The following is a 21,787-nucleotide window of genomic DNA, read 5'->3' as shown; positions in this document are numbered from 1 at the left end:
TCAGGCAAAATGGCCACAAGATAAACACTCATTTTCATAAATCCCCTCAATGGGTGGTTTCCTCATCCTTGCTGACTTCTTCGGATGCTGTCAGTTCAGCCCAGTTCACCAGGTCAGAAATCAGGATGTGAGGCAGTTCTCCCAGGATGGCTGCTCCAGCCCCATTTTAAAGGTCCCACCTACGTCATTTCTCACAGGGAGCTGCAGCTCCTGCGTCTCTAAAATGTGCACAGTATATGCAATCAGTGTGATATCTTAAAGTACAGCTCATCTTTGTGCACCATCCCACACACCAGGACCCAGAGAATGATAGGCCTAAGTCCAGTCCTAAATCCCTACATCCAGACTTTATTGAAGTCAAAAGGAAATGCTTCCCTCACAAAGCAAACATGTCCCTGAGTGTTTTGGGGGCAGCAGGGACCTGGCTGAGAAGATACAGGGGCGATGGATGCATGGGTTGAAGAATGTGGTCCCTGCCCTCACAGCTCACTGTCTGCGAAGGAAAGCAATATAATAAGAAATATAAGAATTTGTACCCAGAACAGGAGACAGAGCAGAGTCAGTCTTGGGGGTCAGGCTACATTTCCCGCATGTAAAAGACTCTTGAAAGGCTTGTAGGTGGAAAGCTGTATCTGAGGTTTCAAACTCTGCCCTACTGCCCTCACTCTCTTTGCTTCAGATAACTCAAATTAAATAGGAATTGCTCAACTGCAAATGGGCTTCCCAGGTGGCGCTAGTTGTAGAGAACCTGCCTGCCAGTGTAGGAGACATAGGAGACTCCATTTCAATCCCTGGGTCTGAATGATCCCCTGGAGGAGGGCATGACAACCCATTCCAGTATACTTGCCTGGAGAATCCCATGGACAGAGGAACCTGGTGGGCTACAGTCCACAGGGTCACAAAGAGTCTGAGATGACTGAAGTGGCTAAGCAAACTGCAAAATCAAATTCTAGTTTTCAGCATGGCACAAAAATTCTATGCATGCTGAAATGTAAGTGATTTATTATAAGTATCCTGACATTCTTCTCTTTCTTCTCATTTTGGGATGCTTCTTGCTTTTCTGGTGCTCCCTGTATAGAGTCATCTGTCCACTGCAAATTGAGCATCCACAGATTGCTAGCCAAGAAAAAAAAGAAAGAAAGGAGAGTGGGCCATGCAGAGGGTGGCCCTTGGGAGAGCAGCCACAGGTAATAATGCTCAGACAGTACCTTGAGGAACTGTGTGTCATCCGGTGTGGCTGCAGCATGAGATGAAACTCCATGTAATAAGATGAGGCTGAATGAGGGCTTTTGAGCTATCAAAACAGAGCTCCCCCTTTCATGGCAACCAGCAATTCAACTTCTAATCTGTGCTGAGGAATTGACTTTGATGTTAAACATCAGTTGATGCAAAGGAAAAGATCCTAGAAGGGAAGAGGCCAAAATTTAATAGGATTTGCCTGAGTGTTAGAGCTATAAACAAATGTTTCTCATTCTGCATGATTTAATTTAAAATTCAAATTTTTGAAGTTTCTGGAGTAAGCATGTATTACTGTCATAATGAGAGAAAACCAAAAACTATTTGAAAAGGCAAAAGTCTAGAGCAAAACATATATCATCTGGGGTTTTGGTTTTTTGTTTTTTTTTTCTGGAGTTCTTATTGGCATCTTGAGGACCTAGCAGCACCCAGCAGAGAACAGAAGAAAGGTCCCCACCAAGGACATAGCAAAATAAAATTGTGCCCTGAGCGTAAGGGCTCAGGTGATTATTCTAAACTCTAGCGAAATTAAAGGCGATGCCTGGGAACTAGCACATGCCTAAAGTGGAGACTCTAGGATAATATTTAAGATGTCAGGAAGTGAGAGTGCGGAAGAGGTCATCAAAAGACAAGTAGCAAGGAAGGAACCCTTGGAAAATCTATTATAATTCATAACTGGTTGTAATAAATTAGTTGATAGTGGCTATTTTAATGCTTGTTCCTTATAGAGCAGTAACATAGAATCATTACATGGTCCACTTAAATTTCTGAAGTGTATCGTGAACTTGTAGCCCTCACATTTTTACTATGAGAAACATATTACACTAGTGATTTCCTGTAAGTTCTGCAACTTGGGAAGATTTTGTTTTCTCCATTCTGATTGTTTTCCTATTTTTCAAATACTCTTCAAAAACCATATATTATTTTTGTGATGGAAAAAAATCTTTAAATTCCATAAAGAATTTTAAAAGTGCTGTAAATCACCTCTAATCTCATGCCCTGACACAGCTAATTTCATTTTTACATATTTACTTATAGCTTGTTTTCTTTATATATATCACTGTACATAGTCATCATCAAGAGGATTTGGTCTCATATTTTACTTTTACTAAACATTTAAGGATACTTTCATAGTATCATATACTATTCATAATTATTTTTATCATAGTTGTGTAGTACATCATCATGGTCAAATACTATAATTTATGGATTCCTATTTGGGCCATTGAAATTTATATAACTATCTCTCTACAATAGGCAATAATGCAATAAACTTTTCAGTTCAATTCCATTTAGTTGCTCAGTCGTGTCCAACTCTTTGCGACCCCATGGACTGCAGCACGCCAGGCCTCCCCATCCATCACTAACTCCCAAAGTTTACTCAGACTCATGTCCATTGAGTCGGTGATGCCGTCCAGCCGTCTCCTCCTCTGTCATTATTATGTTGTCCTTATTTTTAAAAAATTTTACTTACTCCTGGCTGCCCTGGCTCTTCAACACTGCGCGGGCTTTTCTCTGGCTGTGGTGAGGGGGCCTGTCTCACTGCAGCAGCTCCTCTTGTTGTGAAGCACAGGCTTCCGCAGCTGCAGCACGTGAGCTCAGTCCTCGCGGCACCCAGGCTCTCGAGCTCCGGCTCAGGAGTTCTGGCTCCGGGGCCGAGTTGCCCTGACCCATGTGGGATCTTCCCGATCAGGGATCAAACCCGTGTCTCCTGAACTGAAATGGCAGGTGGGTTCTTTACCACGGAGCCACCAGGGAAGCCCTATCTTTATTTTCTTTTTGAAATTATTTTCCAAAGATCATTTCTCTGATGATAAACTGTAATAAATTATAAGATTGCTGATCTTAACTTTTTTAAACTCTTTGCTGTTCATTTACTATTCGATGGATATAAGTCCATACCTTCAAATAATTTTTTTTTAATTTCTAATTAGGTTGAAAAGTTTTCTGCCATTTTTTGCTACTGTTGGATTGTAATCCGTTCAAATAGGTTTCCTTATACATTATAAATATTAAGCTTTTTTATAGCTTCTAACTTTTTCCTCATCAGCACTTTCCTTTGCTTTATAATTGACCATTTCACGTAGTAACATTTTCTGCATTCATGACCAAGGCTGTCTGCTGTCCCCTTTATGATTTCTCCTAATGACCAAACATCAGGCCCTTATCATTTCCTGCACATGATGAAACAAATATTTTCTGTTAGGTTGTGACACTTTGGTCTTATTTTGATCTCTGGACACAATATAGCTAGCTCCTTGTGTGTGAAACAGTAATGACTGCCTTGAAAGAGAGCAGGGTCATGCCCAGAAGAGCAAGTCTCAAAGGCTGAAGGGTGGAAAACAGTGGCTAGAATTCAGAACTCAGAGACCTCCAGGCTGGACAAAAAGACGGTGAAACTTGTTCCCAAGTCCCCAGTTTGTAAGGGATTTCTTCTTCTGTTTTTCATGATGTGACCCTTTCCTGTTGTCTTGGGAAGCACCCATACTGTCCCAACTGTGCCAAATACACTAGTAGTGCAAGGGAAGACATGGGGGTGAGTCTGAGTCCGATGGTGACTAGTCACATGCCTAGGCTCCAGCTGGGGGTCACGGAGGGCACCATTCTCCACATCCAGTCACACAGAGTCCTTGGCGAGCTTTTATAAACTCTGAGGCCTAGGTTCCAGCCTGTCCCGATATTGAGATTTTTTTTAAACACTCCCGAGGTGAGTCTAAGATGTAGCCAAGGTTGAAAACCATTGTAATCATTTCATCAGGCAATGTAAAAGAAATCTAATCCGTAAGAGCAGAAGACCAAGAGAAAGAACTAGAAACAGTCACTTCTTTTTTTTACACAAACACCTGCCTCTTGATGACAACATTTATGGTGGGACCAGAAAAAATGGTCTTTGGATGTAGCAGAAGTTTCCAGAATGCTCTCTTTATGCCTCTTTCTCTTTAGTCTCTAAGGTACCAAAGGTTCTGTCCAAAAACTAAGGAATACAGTTTCCAAAATATGGGGGAACAGAGTATTTGAAAGTAGATCTTGAACCTGCTAATTAATAGGAGACGGAGCAGGTGGGAGAGACAGAAGATTATGTTTCCAGCTTCTTCTCCTCCCAGCACAGATGGGACATGCAGGGGGCAGGCCTTCAAGATATGGGAGGCTCAGTTACCGGTAGCAGGGCGTGAGGGGCACCTCACTCTGCTGGCACATGGCCCTTAAGGACGGGGGTTTTCAGATCTGCTCATGTGAGCTCCTGTTCCCATGACCACATTCCCCAAACGTCAGGGTAGAGGAACAGCGGTGTCGTCGAATGGCTCCTAACCAGTTGTGGCTGGAAGCTCAGCGCCCCGCATCCAGGGCCTCAGAGGTCAGGCAGAGTTTTAATCCTCTACGAATCATGACAAAGACCTCACTGAAAAGAATATGGACATCTCAAGACACATGAATCAGAATGATGGCATTCCCCCCATTTTTGTGGCTTTGAAATAAAGGGGGAATTTTTCTAACTCAGCCCTTGCTTCAACACATGCCAGTAAAGATTATTTCCTATTAGTTTGCTCTGACCAAACTTGCAAAAAAAGAAAAACTATTTTTTTTAATCAAGAGCTTAATTTATGTCTTGACTAATCAAGTTGTAAGTGGTGTGATGAAATTCCCTAATGAGATGCCTTGGATACAGTGACGCCCACCCTCTGCCCAACCTGTTCTAATCAAGACAGAGAGACACGGAAAGTCTCACCGGGGGCAGGATGGGGGTGGAGAAGGCTGTCTTATCATTGTCAGAGATATTCCCAGTTCTGCTTACATTCAGTGCAAACCTTATGGTCTCACTCTCTTTACATCTGTGCTTATTGTGACAGCACCTACCTGCTTTAAAAGTTTTCCATTAACCTCATAATAATGAAAGGACCCTGACTTTTATGCTATTTGACTCTCTGGGGCTTCCCTTGTGGCTCAGTTGGTAAGAAATCTGCCTGCAATGCCGAAGATTTGTAAAGGTCTTTATTCCAAATAAGGTCATATTCTAATGTTCTGAGTGGACATAAATTTGGGAGCAAGACATTCCACCCACTGCCCCCAATTAAGAGCAGGTTGGGAAAAAAAAAAAAGAGCAGGTTGGGATCAAACTGAAAGAAGAAATGTGGAAAGTTCCTGGAAGGATGTTGTTTAATCTCAGGCATGAAGTTTGTGTGCTAAGAGGGCTGTGGTTATGTGGGTTAATAGGTCAACCAAGCAAACTGGGCCAGCTGCCCTCGAGGTGTCAATGAGTCAGAACCAACCATCGACACAGAGTCGATGGGCACCTTCTCATTAGAAGGGTGGCCCTCTTCCATGAAGAGACGCTGAGGGTCCCCCAGCCAGTGAGACAGGCTGTGCCCCCCGAGCTCTCCTGAACTTCAGGCTGCCTCCGCTGCCCCCACTGTGTGTCCTGACTCTGCTGATGCAATGCAGGGGGCAAGAATTGGACCATAAAGAAGGCTGAGCACCAAAGAATTGATGCTTTCGAACTCTGGTGCTGGAAAAGACTTCTCAGAGTCCCTTGGACTGCAAGGAAGTCAAACCAGTCCATCCTAAAGGAAATCAACCCTGAATATTCATTGGAAGGACTGTTGCTCAAGCTGAAGCTCCAATACTTTGGCCACAAGATTGGAAGAACTGACTCATTGGAAAAGACCCTGATGCTGGGGAAAATTGAAGGCAGGAGGAGAAGGGGATGACAGAGGACGAGATGGTTGGATGGCATCACTGACTGGATGGACATGAGTTTGATCTAACTGCGGGAGTTGGTGATAGACAGGGAAGCCTGGTGTGCTGCAGTCCACAGGGTCAACAAAGAGTCAGACACGACTTCAAGACTGAACAACAACAGCTCCACTGACCACTGCTGAGGCCTCACATGAGGCACTTACCTTCTCGGAGCCTTGACTTCAGTATCTAAAAATCAGGCTTGTCATCACCAACTTGTCCAGTTGCTGTAAATAAAAAACCAACACATGCAGAAGTTTTGTCTAAGTGCCTGGCATACGTTTCAGCAAGTGGTTGTTGTTGTGATCATTATTGTGAGGTCATGGTTCTGGAGAACCCCCTTAGGAAGAAGCTTGGGGGCCAGAAGGCCAGAGGGACCATGAACAAGCTGTGAAGACTCATCTGCATCTTTTCCCCCTACTCCACTCCTGGAATACAATAAACCAAGTAAACACACAGTGTCCATTGAATTGAGTGATGCACCAGCTGAGTTCCAGATGTGAGCACTGCTCCAATAAATGGGCCTCTTACAGTCATTCAGGGCTTACAGCCCATTTCAAAGTCCCTTCTTCTGTGATGTAGCAGATGATCACGGAGCAGACCAGGTGACAGAAAGCAGTTTCAGTCCCTTGGTGGTGGTGTTCAGTCACTAAGTCATGTCTGACTCTTTGAGACCCCATGGACTGCAGCATGCCATGCTTCCCTGTCCTTCACTACCTCCTGGAGTTTGCTCAAACTTATGTCCATTGAGTCAGTGATGCCATCCAACCATCTCATCCTCTGTCATCCCCTTCTCCTGCCTTCAATCTTTCCCAGCATCAGGGTCTTTTCAAATGAGTCGGTTCTTCGCGTCAGGTGGCCAAAGTATTGGAGCTTCAGCTTCAGCAACAGTCCTTCCAATGAATAGTCAGGGTTGATTTCCTTTTGAATTGACTGGTTTGATCTCGCTGTCCAAGGGACTATTCTTTATTAATTTCATAAGCCCTGACTAACTGGTGTTTATTGTAACCCTGCTTCCTTTTCCAAACTTTGCAATTAAACCGAAAGTTGTTTTGCCCAGTTTCTGAGGCATGGACTTTCTTATCCCGTCTGAGACCCTGTTCTCAGCTTCAGCCCTGCTGTCATCAGCCAGCTCTGCCCATGTAGAGTAACTGACAGGGAGACAGTGCTCTTGAGCCAGATGCTCAGCACCCTCGTTCAGAGTGTGGAGCTCCTGGGGTCACGATGTGGGCTTCAACCTCTGTCTAGTTGCCAGTTCATTAAATGTCCAAAACCTTGCTTCCTAACTCTAAACAGTTGCTTTTTAAACTCTGGCTATTAGCTTCAAAAGAACTGAGCAAAAGAGCAATGTGGATAAGCACAAATCCATCACCTCTGCTGGGAAGAAAGGATGCCAATGCCCCATGTCCCCTGGTAGACAGTTCAGAAGGGTAGTCATGTCAAGTCATGTGAAATGGGTGAGCTTGCAGGAAAAGGAGAAAGGATAATATTGGGGAAAGCAATTGGTAGCCTCACATGTGTGGATTTATAAGCCGAGTCTCTGAGGCTCCCATCCCTAAGAAAGACCAACTGGGGAACGAGTTTTAAATCACCACTATGCTGTCGTCTAACTGGCCCTTTTCTGCTACAGCTGACACAGCACTTGGCACCGATGATGTGTACGATGACAAAGGATGCCAGTGCGACGTGTCCGTGGAGGACCTCACCCCACCGCTGAAAACCGTCATTCGGGCAATCAGGTTGGTGACAATGTTTCACAAAATGATTCTGAGACCTCCCACTCATTGTCTCAATCACTGTATTGCTCAGTTCTCTTTCCTGCAGGTGAAAGTCGCTCAGTTGTGTCCACTATTTGCAACCCCATGGACTATACAGTCCATGGAATTCTCCAGGCCAGAATACTGGAATGGGTAGCCTTTCCCTTCTCTAGGGAATCTTCCCCACCCAGGGATCAAACCCAGGTCTCCTGCATTGCAGGTGGATTCTTTACCAGCTGAGCCACCAGGGGATCTCTCAGAATAATTCCTTTCTTTCTTCCTGTTCAGCCACATGCCTATTAAATTGTGAGTTTTTTTATTAATACAGAACTTGACTGTGTTCAGCATGAGATCCGTTATAAGTGGTGAGTGGAATTTGAAAAACCAGGCCGGGTTCCAGATGGACCACATGAGAATTGGCTTATCGTGTGAATTTCTTGCTTTGGTGTATAGATACAGCTGAATTTTTAAAATTATTTTTATGATTGATGATTCAATCCCTGTTCTGTACTTTGTGTCAAAGAATAGTCTCTCTTTGTTATTTCAAAGCAGGTTGAGTTCTGAACATGGGGAGCCTGAGTGCTTTGTAGGGAGTTGCAACTGTCCTGCCGAAATTTATTTGTAGTCTGACCATGGTACATATTCTTTCCTGATGGTGGAAAATTGAGAGTGTGTCCAAAGCAACTTGTATCTCCAGAATCCACTTCCAAAAACAATCCAGGATCCATACTAAATGAGCTGCTGCTGTTCTGCCTGCCCAGTTCAGTCCCTTTGGGAGAATGTGTATCTGTTGCGGATGCCGAGTGGCTGTCTGCAAAATAGAATGCCTCTGCTCTCTTTGGCTTCTCCTGCCTCTTACCAGGAAGCCTGGAGAGGGCTGAAACTATCCAGCCCAGTGTAGCTACCTAGGTAGTTGGTCTGAGCTCAGACGTCAGCGTGATTGATTTTGCATTGCTGGTTTGAACATCTTGTTAGTCATTGCTGTACTCTGTGGTCAAGGTTGTCTTGGAGAGTAAAGGTAAGTTATAAAGATTTGGATATTAATAAATGTTTGCAGGGACAAAAACCTATGATATGATGAAAATGTTTGTCCAGAAGGTGCTAAAATTTTACCTGTAGCAACAGCTCACACAAAAGTGAAGCTAAGCCTGGTCACTTCCCTCCAGAACCTGCAAGCAACACCCCAGTGATAGGGCACCTGCGTGTCCTGGGCCTCTTGTTTCTTCATGACCATTACTGACATTCCTTGTCTTTCTCAAAGTCTCCTAGTTTGGGCAGTCATGTGCTCACATTGCCCCCTGGGGATCCCAGAAGCCTTGGGTAATATTTAATCCCAGAAAACCCAAGGATATATAATAAATGCTATCTGCACCCTCCATTAGATGTATGGAAAGGATCTTTCCTGCACTGCCCAACATTGTAGCCACCAGTCACACGAGGTAATTCAAATGCGAATTCATTACAATGGAATGAGCTTCCCAGGTGGCACCAGTGGAAAAGAAACTGCCTGCCAATGCAGGAGATACAAGAGACACGGGTTCAAGCCCTGGGTTGGGAGGACCCCATGAAGTAGGAAATGGCAGCCCACTCCAGTATTCTTGCCTAGAAAATTCCAAAGGCAGAGGAGCCTGGCGGGCTACAGTCTATAGGGCTGAAAAAGGAGTCGGACACGACTGAGCCCATGACATGACACAACAACGGAATAAAATGCAAAACAGAGCTCATCAGTGGTGTGGCCAACACGTAAAGCACTCAGGGCCCACGCGCTGCCACGGCTCCCACTCCGGGCAGAGACACAGTGCATTCCCATCACTGCGGGGAGTTCTCCAGGACTTGCTGGCCTACAAGTGACCTTGAAATTCTTTCCATCCGTCATGACAGCCGTCAGAGACCCTTGGTCTAATTTGCAACAAATACAGTAAAATCTTATCTCCGGGGAGCAGATTAAGTTTCCTAAAAGTCATACTTAACCCAATTTGTGTCATTTCCCTAGACCTTCTGAAGCTTTTTGCTTTTGCCTTACAATTTACACAAAGAATCTTGAGCTGTGAGGGGAAAAAAAAAAAATGAAATGGGTTTATTCTGCCAACTCAGCACCTCAGCAGCAGCTTGCAATTTATTTTGTTCTACCTTGCTCTTACAACCTGACTGATTTTTGAAAAGTTCTTTGCAGAATTTCCTTGCTTTTCAGAATTCATTCTGGTTCTTATTTTTAACAGGACTTTATAATTTACACATCTTTCCATTTTGTGAATTTCGGAAGCTCTCTGCTTGCTACTTCGTAACTCTTGATGTGGTGTTTTTCTTCCCTGTTTCCCGATTCTGCTTAGTGGGTTGTTTTTTTTTAATAACCTCTGAGTTCCATTTAAAATTGTTTGCTTCTATAGAAACATAATAGCTACACTCAGTAGTTAATAACTTAATTGGAAATCTTTGACTTATGATAGAACTTTTAATATCTAAGAATTAAAGGACTAACCAATGCAATCAGCAATTCTGAAAAGGAGTCTGCAAGTAAAAGTCCCTAAATCATATGCAAAAGTGTCCTTTTCCTGAGCTTAATTATATAACAAACTGAACATGAATTGACTGGAATGTTTTTGCTAGAACACGCCCACCGCCCACAGCTCACCTGAAATAAGATTTTATATGTATGTTACTGACTGCAAGTGTGAACCATCTATTATTCATCTCAGAAATGGCGACTCTGTTTTTGGCATTTTCCATGTTTTCTTTTGGTTGTTTGATTATTTAACATAACAACTTGAACATCCCTTTTGTTTTCCATTAGCTCTAATAATAATAGTTTTCCTAAGAGACAAATTAAAATTAAAATGTGTAACAAAAAAATACGTATTCCACTGCAAGGATGACAGCATGTAAAACAGTATGATTACATTCACAAAGGGTGAAAGTAGGAATTCTTATTTTCAGTTATTAGTATTTATTAAGCCTCTGACATTTTCTAGTTATTTTTGAAAATAAGATGATTAAGGTCACTCTCCAAATTCATCTGGATTCTGTTCCTGGTGAATCTGAGATTCTTGGTGTCTCATCACAGCAAGAATTCAGTGAGAGACAAAAGTGAAGAGGAGCTAAAAAGCCTCTTGATGAAAGTAAAAGAGGAGAGTGAAAAAGTGGGCTTAAAGCTCAGCATTCAGAAAATGAAGATCATGGCATCTGGTCCCATCACTTCATGGGAAATAGATGGGGAAACAGTACAAACAGTGTCAGACTTTATTTTGGGGGGCTCCAAAATCACTGCAGATGGTGACTACAGCCATGAAATTAAAAGACGCTTACTCCTTGGAAGAAAAGTTATGACCAACCTAAATAGTATATTCAAAAGCAGAGACATTACTTTGCAGACTAAGGTCTGTCTAGTCAAGGCTATGGTTTTTCCTGTGGTCATGTATGGACGTGAGAGTTGGACTGTGAAGAAGGCTGAGCTCCGAAGAATTGATGCTTTTGAACTGTGGTGATGGAGAAGACTCTTGAGAGTCCCTTGGACTGCAAGGAGATCCAACCAGTCCATTCTGAAGGAGATCAGCCCTGGGTGTTCTTTGGAAGGACTGATGCTAAAGCTGAAGCTCCAGTACTTTGGCCACCTCATGCGAAGAGTTGACTCATTGGAAAAGACTGATGCTGGCAGAGATTGGGGGCAGGAGGAGAAGGGAATAACCCAGGATGAGATGGTTGGATGGCATCACGGACTCGATGGACGTGAGTCTGAGTGAACTCCGGGAGATGGTGATGGACAGGGAGGCCTGGCGTGCTGCGATTCATGGGGTCGCAAAGAGTTGGACACGACTGAGTGACTGAAATGAACCGAACTGAACTGAAGAAAGTGAAATCGCTCTTTTTGACCCCATGTACTGTAGCCTACCAGGCTCCTCTGTCCATGGGATTTTCCAGGCGAGCGTACTGGAGTAGGTTGCCATTTCCTTCTCCAGGGGATCTTCCCAACCTGGGGGTTGAACCCGGGTCTCCTGCATTGGAAACAGACGCTTTACCATCTGAGCCACCAGGGAAGTCTAGGTGAGCAAGGTAAGAAATTGATTTATTTAGGGAGAAACACAGTGCACAAATAGAGGGTAGGCCATCTCAAAAGGCGAGAGACCCTCAAATATGGGATAGTCAGCTTTTATGAGGTGAGTAATTTCATAGGCTCATGAGCAGGAGCCGATGGGCTATTTATTCCAACTATTTTAGGGAAGGGGCAGAGATTTCCAGGAATTGGGCAACCACCCACTTTTTGCTCTTTGATGGTCGACCTCAGAATTCTCGGGGTGCCTGGGGGTGTGTCACTTAGCTAATATATTACAGTAAGCATATAGTGAGGCTCCAGGTCCTCTAAAAGTCGAATCTTCCACCATCTTGGACCCAGTTGGTTCTTACCAGTTTTAGTCAAGCCCTATGGCCATAGCTTGCTTCCCTGGTGACTCATATGGTAAAGAATCTGCCTGCGATTCAGGAGACCCAGGTTCCATCCCTGGGTCGGGAAAATCCCCTGGAGAAGGAAATGACCACCCACTCCAATATTTTTGCCTGGAGAATCCCATGGACAGAGGAGCCTGGTGGGCTACAGTCCATGGGATTGCAAAGAGTCGGACACGACTAAGAGACTAACACTTTAGAAAGAATGACCATGTCATTATTTTAAAGGTTGTGCCCTGCCTCTTTTCTCCTGTTTCAATTCCATTACCTAAATGCACTTGGAGACTTTCTTTTTTTAATGAATGACATCATTTTTTATAGTAGTGAACAGCAGCTATTCTTAGACATTTCCAAGCTATGCCTTAAAAGACAGAAAAATACTTTGTTTAGTTCCTCCAGGCTTGCCACAGATTTTTTTCAAAATATTTTTAGTTGGAGTGCATGAGGTTGTTGGAAATGCATTTTCAAACTCATCTCTGGGAGAGAAGACTGAACTTATTTTTAACAAAAATTCTGTATCTTGTTAATGATTTAATTCAAACACTGTTAAGTTTCTTTGCATCCACTCATATAAATTAATTTCCAAAGATAAAAATGAAATCAGCAGGGAAGTAAACAGATAACAAGAAAATTGATAAACTCTTGAAAATACTACACACTCTCTTTTCATTGTACAATTGACCCTTGATCCGCAGAGTTAGGGGTGCCAACTCCCTATGTAGTTGAAAATCTGCATGTAACTTACATGACTTCCCACAAACTTAACTACCAATAGTCTGCTCTTCACCAGAAGGCTTCCCTATCTGTAACATAAGCAGCCAATTAATGCATATTTTATACCTGTAACATATACAGTATTTTTACCAAAAATCAAGCTAGAGAAAAGAAAATGTTATTAAGAAAATCACAAAGAAGAGAATACATTTACAGTATTGAGCTGTATTATAAATATGTTTACAGATGAATCATTTCCCTGTACCTACAATATTGTCTCATACAAAACACTGGAAATGTTATATGGACATCCAAAATGAAAAGATATTACGAAAAAACAATTCATATTTATTTATGTTTATTTACAGGTAAAGCAATTCATGCATTGATGATGAAGCAGCAGCAATATGATTGCTTCATGGTAGCTTACCTTATACACTAGTGAATGACTCATTATTAAAACTTTATGGCACACAGCACATCAGGTTCATAATACAGTATTAAAACTCTATGAGATTAAAAACAAAAAAACAAAAAAACTTCCCTGTGCTTGTAAGCTGATATGCAGTTTCTCCAATTATGAGATAGAGGCCTACTGTACAGTATTGAAATTCTTTGAAAGTGAAGTTATAAAACAGTAAGAAAGCTAACATGCTATTAATTTTATATGAAATATGACTCATGTCTAGGTAAAGACAGATTGTGCTGTGCTTAGTCACTCAGTCATGTCTGACTCTTTGTGACCCCATGGACTGTAGCCCACTAGGTTCCTCTGTCCGTGGCAAGAATCCTGGAATGGGTTGTCATGCCCTCCTCCAGGGGATCTTCCCAACCCAGGGATTGAGCCCAGGTCTCCTGCATTGCAGGCGGATTCTTTATCAGTTGAGCTACCAGGGAAGCCCCAAAGACAGATTAATATTTACATATGTTTTATGCATTCATGACATACCTAACTTTTTCTTAATTTTTTCAGTATCTTTAGCTATATGGTTCATCTGAGTTTTTTCAAATTGTCAAAAATCTCTAAAAAGATTTTCAATATATTTATTCGAAAAAAAAATCTACGTATAAAGGAACCGAAGCAGTTCAAACGCGTGTTGGTCAAGGGTTCCCTGTGTTATGGTGTATCCACGTGCTAGGGCTGCCAAGTCAGAACAGCACCCTCCCAGGGGCGTGACCACCAGAGGTTTATTGTCTCACAGTTCTAGAGGCTTGAAGTCCCAGATCAAAGACCCGTCGGGGCTGGTTTCTTCTGAGGCCTCTCTCCATGGCCTCAGCCAGCCACCTCCTCATCGTATCCTCGTGCGGTCTTTCCTCTGTATGTGTCTGCATCCAAATCTCCCTTTAGAAAGACAGCAGTTAGTGTGGGTTCAGGTCTCTGCTAACATCTCATGTTAACTTATCTACCTCTTTAAAGACCCTGTCTCCAAACACAGCCACATTTGAGGCCCTGGGCTTTGACATAGAATCTGGGGGGAGTGGGAGGCAGACACAAGTCAGCCCATGACACGGGGTGAGACACCAGTTTTCCTATCACTGTTCACAAAGTATTTTCTCAAGCACAATATCAAAATTTTCAAATTAAAAATAAGCCATTAATTATCTGGATATTCCTTGCAACATCAGACATCTGGGAATATCTGAGCACGTTCCCTGGCTCACCTTGCAGGCTTGCACTGACTTAGTGCAAACACTGCATAAGTGTGAGTCTGAGGCCAGTTTTCGCCCCCAAATCAAGATATGCTCATCAGATGGTGAAGAATCTGCCTGCAGTGCTGGAAACCGAGGTTTGATCTCTGGGTTTGGAAGATCCCCTAGAGAAGGGAATAATGGCAATCCACTCCAATATTCTTGCCTGGAGAATTCTGTGGACAAGAAGAGCCTGGCAGGCTACAGTCCACGGAGTCACAAAGAGTCAGACACAACTGAGTGACTGAACTTTCATGTATTTGAAATAACAAATGTTAAAAGTCATAGTCAGTAAAACTCTACATTTATAAAAAGCTCTTGGAAAATCATTTTTAAAAATACAAAAGAGATGGTTGTAGCAGCACAGGCTGGATAAATTCTCAGATGTACTCAGCAAGACAGCACAGGCGCCCCATATACAGGCCCGGGTGGCTGGGCAACAGCTTGGTCTGTTAGAAACTTGAGGGGAAACTCTTGCCTGCTCCTCACCGTATTTTTTCATAGAATCACCACATCTAGGATCAAGGCCGCTCCTAATGAGATCCTCAGCACCTGTGGTTCTTGTTTACATAACCATGTTTTCTGTCCATCGTCAAGAAATGAATCAGAATTACAGTGCAACCTGTTCTTGTGAGGAGAACCGAAACAAGGCGAAGGCAATTGCTCAGTGAGCGGAGGAAAGACGGCCCAGAAGCTGGGGATGGGTCACGACCTTAACAGCTCCACACTCACTCTGTCTCCCACAGATGTGACCTCTCATTTCCTGGATGGAACCAGCCTTCCAGATGATTAGATGATAAATGAGGTCTGGGGTAAAAACTCAAAGATTCTTTTTTATAATGTGCATTTTTTATTGAAGTATAGTTGACTTACATGTTGTATTAATTTCTGGTGTATAGCACAGTGACTCACCTATATAGATACACTTTTTTCCACATTCTTTTCCATTATGGTTTATCACAGGATATTGAATATAGTTCCCTGTGCTGTACAGTAAGACCTTACTGTTTATTCATCCTGTATATAGTAGTGAGAGCCTTTATTTTCCTGGGCTCCAAAATCACTGCAGACAGTGACTGCAGCCATGAAATTAAAAGACACTTGCTGTTTGGAAGAGAAGCTATGACCAACCTAGACAGCATATTAAAAAGCAGAGACATCACTTTGCCAACAAAGGTCCATTTAGTCAAAGCTGTGGTTTAACCAGTAGTCATGCACAGATGTGAGAGTTGGACCATGAACAAGGCTGAGTGCTGAAGAATTGATGCTTTCAAACATGTGGTGCTGGAGAAGACTCTTAAGAGAAAGAGATCAAACCAGTCAATCCTAAAGGAAATCAACCCTAAGTATTCAATAGAAGGACTGATGCTGAAGTTGAAGCTCCAATACTTCAGCCACCTGATTCCAAGAGCCAATTCTTTGGAAGAGACCATGATGCTGGGAAAGTTAGAAGGCAGAAGGGGGCAACTGAAGATAAGCTGGTCGGATGGCATCACCAACTCTCTGGACTTGAGTTTGAACAAACTCCAGGAGATAGTGAAGGACAAGGAAGCCTGGCATGCTGGCCATGGGGTCACAGAGTCAGACACCGTTGAGGGACTGAACAACAAAATATAACAGTTTCCATCTGCTAACCCCAAGCTCCCCATCCATAGGTGAAACTGCACCCTGACTTTACCAGGCCCCACAGGTTCATTTTACCCTCGCCCCTCTACCAGCCCTAGGGTACTCAGGAAGGTACCAGGAAACAAGCACTGTGCCTACCTGGGGCAACATGCATCACCTCTCTGTGAGCTTCCCTCCTCGTGGGTGACTTGGGCTGGGGACAGTGCTGACCTCTGCGGTGGTGAGGATCACAGGGGTTCCCACCTGCAGGGCTCTGGGCACTGGGCCAGCATCCTAACTGGGGCTCTGGGCTCCCTGGGGACCAGCCCACCCTCTGCTCAGGCCAGACCTCCTCCTCTGGGAGCTCCCCTTGCTGGGTCAAGGCTGCCTGCTGTGTGAAAGAAGCCCTTCTTTTTCCCATCTCGGGGTCCACCTGCTCCCACTTCCCTAGGTGCCTTCTGTTTCCCCTTAAAGTTACCCCCTCACCGTGCCCTGTACTAAGGAGTCGCCCAGAGCAACGCTGCCACTCTGAGCTAGAAGGATGCGAGCCATGAGCTCCTTGGGGTGCTGTGCAGCCCCCAAAAGGCCCCCTCCCAGGAGTCCAGGACACAATTCTCCTCCGCCTCTTCCACCCACACAAACCTCCAAACACACTGAAATAGTCACTTTCTCCTCGCCGTGGTACATAGTAAGAAGGAAGATGACCTGCAGAGAGCTGGGAGGGGCTGATGTGTGGTCCCAGAGTGTGTGTCCGGGCGACTGCCGTGACCGAGAACTTGGGAGGACATGATGCGGGGAGGCAAGGCCAGACCACAGGAGCAGGAGGCCTCCAGCGCGCGGGAAGGCGAGGGGCGTCCACGTGCGGAGGTGACCCTTCTGAGCACATGGGAGAGGGACTCTGACTGCAGCGGGAAAACAGGCTGCAAAGAGGGGGCACTGGTTGTTACAGGGCTTCCCAGGTGGCACAGTCGTAACCCAAGCAGGAGACGCAAGAGACGCCCATTCTGATCCCAGGGTCAGGAAGATCCCCTGGAGTAGGAAATCGCAACCTGCTCCAGTATTTGGCCTGGAAAAAAAAAAAATCCCACGGACAGAGGAGCCTGGCGGGCTACTGTTTGTCCATGAGGTCACAAACAGTCGGACATAACTGAGCGACCGCACACACTCTGTTACAAACCTTGGGGCTTGCGGGAGCGGACCCACACAGTCACGGTGAAAAGAAGAGAGGGTGGAGGCCCCGGCTTTTCCGATGCAAACGATAACGGGGCGTCAAGGCTCTTCGATGTAAACCGTAACGGGAGACCGGATATTTAGTGGTTGGAGAGGACGGAATGGAGTGGGAGGAGTCGATGAGACGCCCTGATGCTGAGTCAGGGGCAGCTGGGAGTGGGGAAAAGGGGTGCGGTGCCTGGTTCCAAGTGTCTTTGGGGGCTACAGTGGGCCCAGCATGCAGGTGGACCGCTGAATGTGAAGCCCAGGAGACAAGCTAGGAACTAGGACAGACTTGGTCGTCATCGGTGCTAATATGGATGGCTTCCAGAAGCATCCTGGAGAGAGCATGGTCCACACTGAATCCAGGTTCACAAACTGTAAAGAACCTCGGAAGAGAACAGGAGCTGACGGAGACAAAGCTGGGGCAACCAGATGGAGGGACCAGGAAGGGGAATAGAGGAGGGGTGAGGAGAGCCTTAGGAGAAGGAGGCAGGGTTCTCTGTGGTTAAACTCTAAGAGGTCAAGAAAAGAAAGAGGGACAAGGTCCTTGGAAATCAGCAACAAAGAGGTCACCTGGAAATTTGGAGAAAATTTCAATAGAGGCCAAAATGTTGGAGCCAGATTGTAAGCACATTTTTTTTTTTTAATTAGAATTTTTCTCCCCAGTAGGAACATAGATGAGGCGTCAAGAATATAACTAGCAAAGACTCATCAGCTCTTCTGAAATTGCTCAGATCTGATCAGCCAAGAGAAGAGCCCCAGATGACTTGTCAGTTTCTGAGTAGGGTGTGGAGATCACACCTGATCGTAACCCCAGGTTGAGCCAGGAGGTTTCCCAGTTTTCTCGCTCTGGGTTCTTCTATTCTCAAAGGCACACAGGTTCTCTTGCTGCTGCTGCTGCTGCTGCTAAGTCGCTTCAGTCATGTCCGACTCTGTGCGACCCCATCGACGGAAGCCCACCAGGCTCCCCCGTCCCTGGGAGTCTCCAGGCAAGAACACTGGAATGGGTTGCCATTTCCTTCTCCAGTGTATGAAAGTGAAAAGTGAAAGTTAAGTCGCTCAGTCATGTCAGACTCTTTGCGACCCCATGGACTGCAGCCCACCAGATTCCTCCATCCATGGGATTTTCTAGGCAAGAAGGTTCTCTTACCAGCCTCTAAAATGCATTCTCAACTCCTCATCCTTAAATCTCACTTCAAAGTTCAGACAAGAATATCCTCCACAAATAGAGAAGAAGAGGCACATGTCTGCCATTGAGGGTTTTTATTAAAACCCGCAAGCTGTTTAATCATGACCAGCTCTTTAACTTTGCCGATGGCATCTGGGCTGTTTTAGCAGAGGTGATGAGACTTTGTTTGCAAGTCACTAGGAAGACATTCTTGCCAGCCAAGTCTGACACGTGACAGGACAGGATGCTGCTAGGGAACATTTTATGAATCATTTAGCACAGATTTTTTAATCAGCTAATATCCTCCCTGGAATATTCTTTTTGTTTGTTTCTGTTTTGAAGATAATTGCTTGTGGCCACATTTTGCCCTGAAGCTGCATTAAACCAGTGTGTTCACTGAAAATGCACTTACTTTGCAGCATCTAATTTTTAACCTTTTATTTTGGTATAATTTAAACTGAATTTTCTATTCATTACCAAGATCAAAAATATTCAAGAGTAATCAACACGTATGGACAGTTTGTTTACTTACTTATTTGTTTCAAACTTTAAAGCTTATGTAGGGTTTTAATTCCCAGGAAAATGAAATTCCCCAGTGTATCCATGGTTACCATATTAGTGCTCACAAAATTCTAGGAAGGAAAGTTACCCATTTGTAGACTGGCTTGGATCCAGAAGTTCTTGCTTGGGTTTTACTACTCTTACCTCTTTGAAAGAAAGCCAAACACTATGAACAGAAGAACCTACTAGACTTTGAGTGTGCAACAACACTAAGAGAGTTCCCTGGTGGCCTAGTAGATAAGATTTCACTGCCATGGCCTGGGCTCAATCCCTGGTCGGGGAACTGAGATGCCACAAGCCACATGATGTGGCCAAAAAAAAGAAAGCGTCTCCTTTTAAAAAAAAAAAAATGGAATATTAAGCATTAGAAGGAAAACCCTATTCCCAGTGGTGGAAACAATGTGACCCTAAAACTTCCCTGACCCCTAAGTCAGCCAAGTGAGGCATCTGCTTTCCCCTCAAGGGAGGACATCTGGTAGACTGTGTATAGTGGAGCTGATTTATGTGTCTATCAAGAACTGACAGCAAGAAATGAAACTGACCAGTGCTTCCTCTTCACGCCTGGAGTTCCTTAGTCACTGGCTGGTAGCCGGGTCTGAGATGACAGGAGGGTGAAGGAGTCTCAGTGTGAAAAGTAAGAATGAAAGTGTCAGTCAGTCGGTGGTGTCTGACTCTCTGTGACCCCGTGGACCATGGCCCACCAAGCTTCTCTGTCCGTGGAAATCTCCAGGCAAGAATACTGGAGTTTCGGTGTACGATTCTACAACTAGTTGTAAAGAGTTTCAAAGTCTAGATACCATATACACGAAGGCAGAATGTATTATTGAATCATGATTCTATGTTAACAGGAAAATAACATTAGTGAATCATCCAAACAAGTGATCAACACACCTCAGTGGAGACCCAAATTATCAACTTCCACGGGCCTTGTCTAGAAGTCGAATCTGTTCCCTGATCAGCGCCCCCACAAGTTGACCAGTCTAAAAGGCTAGAGAGAGAGAGAGATTTCATGACAGAGGCCCTGGGTCACTTCAAAGATGAGCCCCAGACAGATAGACGCTGCACTTCTCATGGGAGTAACAAGTCAGGGGGCTGAATTTGCCAAACCGGGAAAGAAGTGGATGTGGAATGCAGGTCACTAGAGGAGATCCGCACAGTGCACCGGTGTAACTCCACACCAAAAACATAAGGTCTGGAATACGATGGGCCATTTCTGAGCCCAGAGAAGTTTGTCATCTGTCCCCAGAGATGGGGTTGCAGAGCGGGAAGAGTCTGGGCTACACGCTGCTCTCCTGTGTGTCTGGGACCCTCCTACGTGACCCCTGGCCTCCAGCGTGAAGCCTGGCACCTCAGGAGCGCCCAGTGTGGAATGAATGACCTGGTCCCGCTCACCAGCATCCTTTGGCATCACTCAGGGAAGCAGCCACCCTGAGCTCATCGAGATTCCCCAGGCTCTGGGCACATGGGACCCTTGAGTCCCGTTAGGGCTGCTGGCCACAGGCACTGTGGCCTCCACTGAGACCCCAGAGATGGAGAGACTGAGACCAGCTGGTCCTACAGGCCTCTTGGGCTCTACACTCCCTCGCAGTGGAGCCAGGGCCCCTGCACACACTAACAGGAGCTCAATGAGTGTTTGTTGTGAGGATGAATGGCTCCATCGCCAGGCATATCCTCTCCCTTCCAAGGCAGCCCTTGAGAAGCTAACGGGAAGTGTTGGCTGGCTCCTGGTGGGACTTAAGGTCTTCCCCGGGGGGAGTGGGGCAGGAAGCACTGCACTCTGACTGCAGGCCTGACACCCAGGCCCACGGTTCACACCACCTCGTGGACCTGATCTGTGTGACTCGGATGATACCCAAATGCGCCTTCACTCCTTTGCAGGGAGGTGGGGCGCTGAGGTCATTCTGCCCCACCCCCACCGCAATTCCGCCTCCTGTCAGTAGTGCTTAACCGAGCTACAGGTTCGACTCTCCAGAGGAGGTTTATAAAGTCTCTGGATCAATTAAGTGGCTTTTCTGGAGGTGGGAGCGGGCACCCGCCTGTTTTAAGCGGCTTGATGGGGACGCTGCTGTCTTTAGAGCCAATGAGACCGCCTCTCATCGGTGCCCTCCGCCCGCACGTGGTTTGGCTGCTGCCCGCCTGTCCGTCGGGCTGGTGGTGGCCACAGTCACCCCGCGTCTGTTTTCTGGTCTCATCTCTGCATATTCACGCGCAGGGTTTTTAACCCCGACCTAAGGGGCCGGAGACAAGACTTTTGCAAGATTCTGTGACTCATGGCAGCACAACAGATGCACCTTCCTTATAAGTGCACGTGTGTTGTGTGTATATACAGCTAGACTCCACTCGGAGTTTAACTTGCTGCGGCGATTTCTTCGTGCTCAGAGAACTGCTTGAGCAGATTTCCCTTTTCAAGCCAGGGGCCGGTTTAGGTTTGTGGTGAATCTCTTGCTCCCTCTCGTGGTCACGCCGGGGCATGTCCGCTGCAAGATGAACTTCCTTCTGGACTCCTGGCCCGCTCAGGCACCCCCAGCAGTGAGGATGCTAGGTTGAGGGTCTTTTGCAGTTTGCTGCAGTGTGAGCTCCCAGAGTGCAGTGAGACTGTAACCTACCGGCCCACCTTTTGGCCTCCTCCAAGGCCCTTCCAACAACGCCGGAAAGAACAAGCCACGCACATGGC

The 21,787-nt window shown here is 45.3% G+C and overlaps 1 protein-coding gene across 5 annotated transcripts in view; it reads left to right on the top strand.

Moving 5' to 3' along the window:
- Positions 1–21,787, top strand: part of KCNQ5 (potassium voltage-gated channel subfamily Q member 5) — a 630,043-nt gene that overhangs the window by 596,343 nt on the left and 11,913 nt on the right. For 4 of the 5 annotated variants that reach the window (XM_068983485.1, XM_068983484.1, XM_068983486.1 and 1 more), the window contains one exon: positions 7,601–7,709. The exons of the other annotated variant lie outside the window; for it this stretch is intronic. In XM_068983485.1, the coding sequence (XP_068839586.1) occupies positions 7,601–7,709 (109 nt within the window). The remainder of the gene's footprint in view (positions 1–7,600; positions 7,710–21,787) is intronic. 5 annotated transcript variants of the gene reach the window in all.

The sequence above is a fragment of the Capricornis sumatraensis genome, chromosome 11 (assembly GCF_032405125.1).
Source record: "Capricornis sumatraensis isolate serow.1 chromosome 11, serow.2, whole genome shotgun sequence".
Classification (NCBI taxonomy): Eukaryota; Metazoa; Chordata; class Mammalia; order Artiodactyla; family Bovidae; genus Capricornis; species Capricornis sumatraensis.
This window is presented reverse-complemented; position numbering and strand designations above follow the sequence as displayed.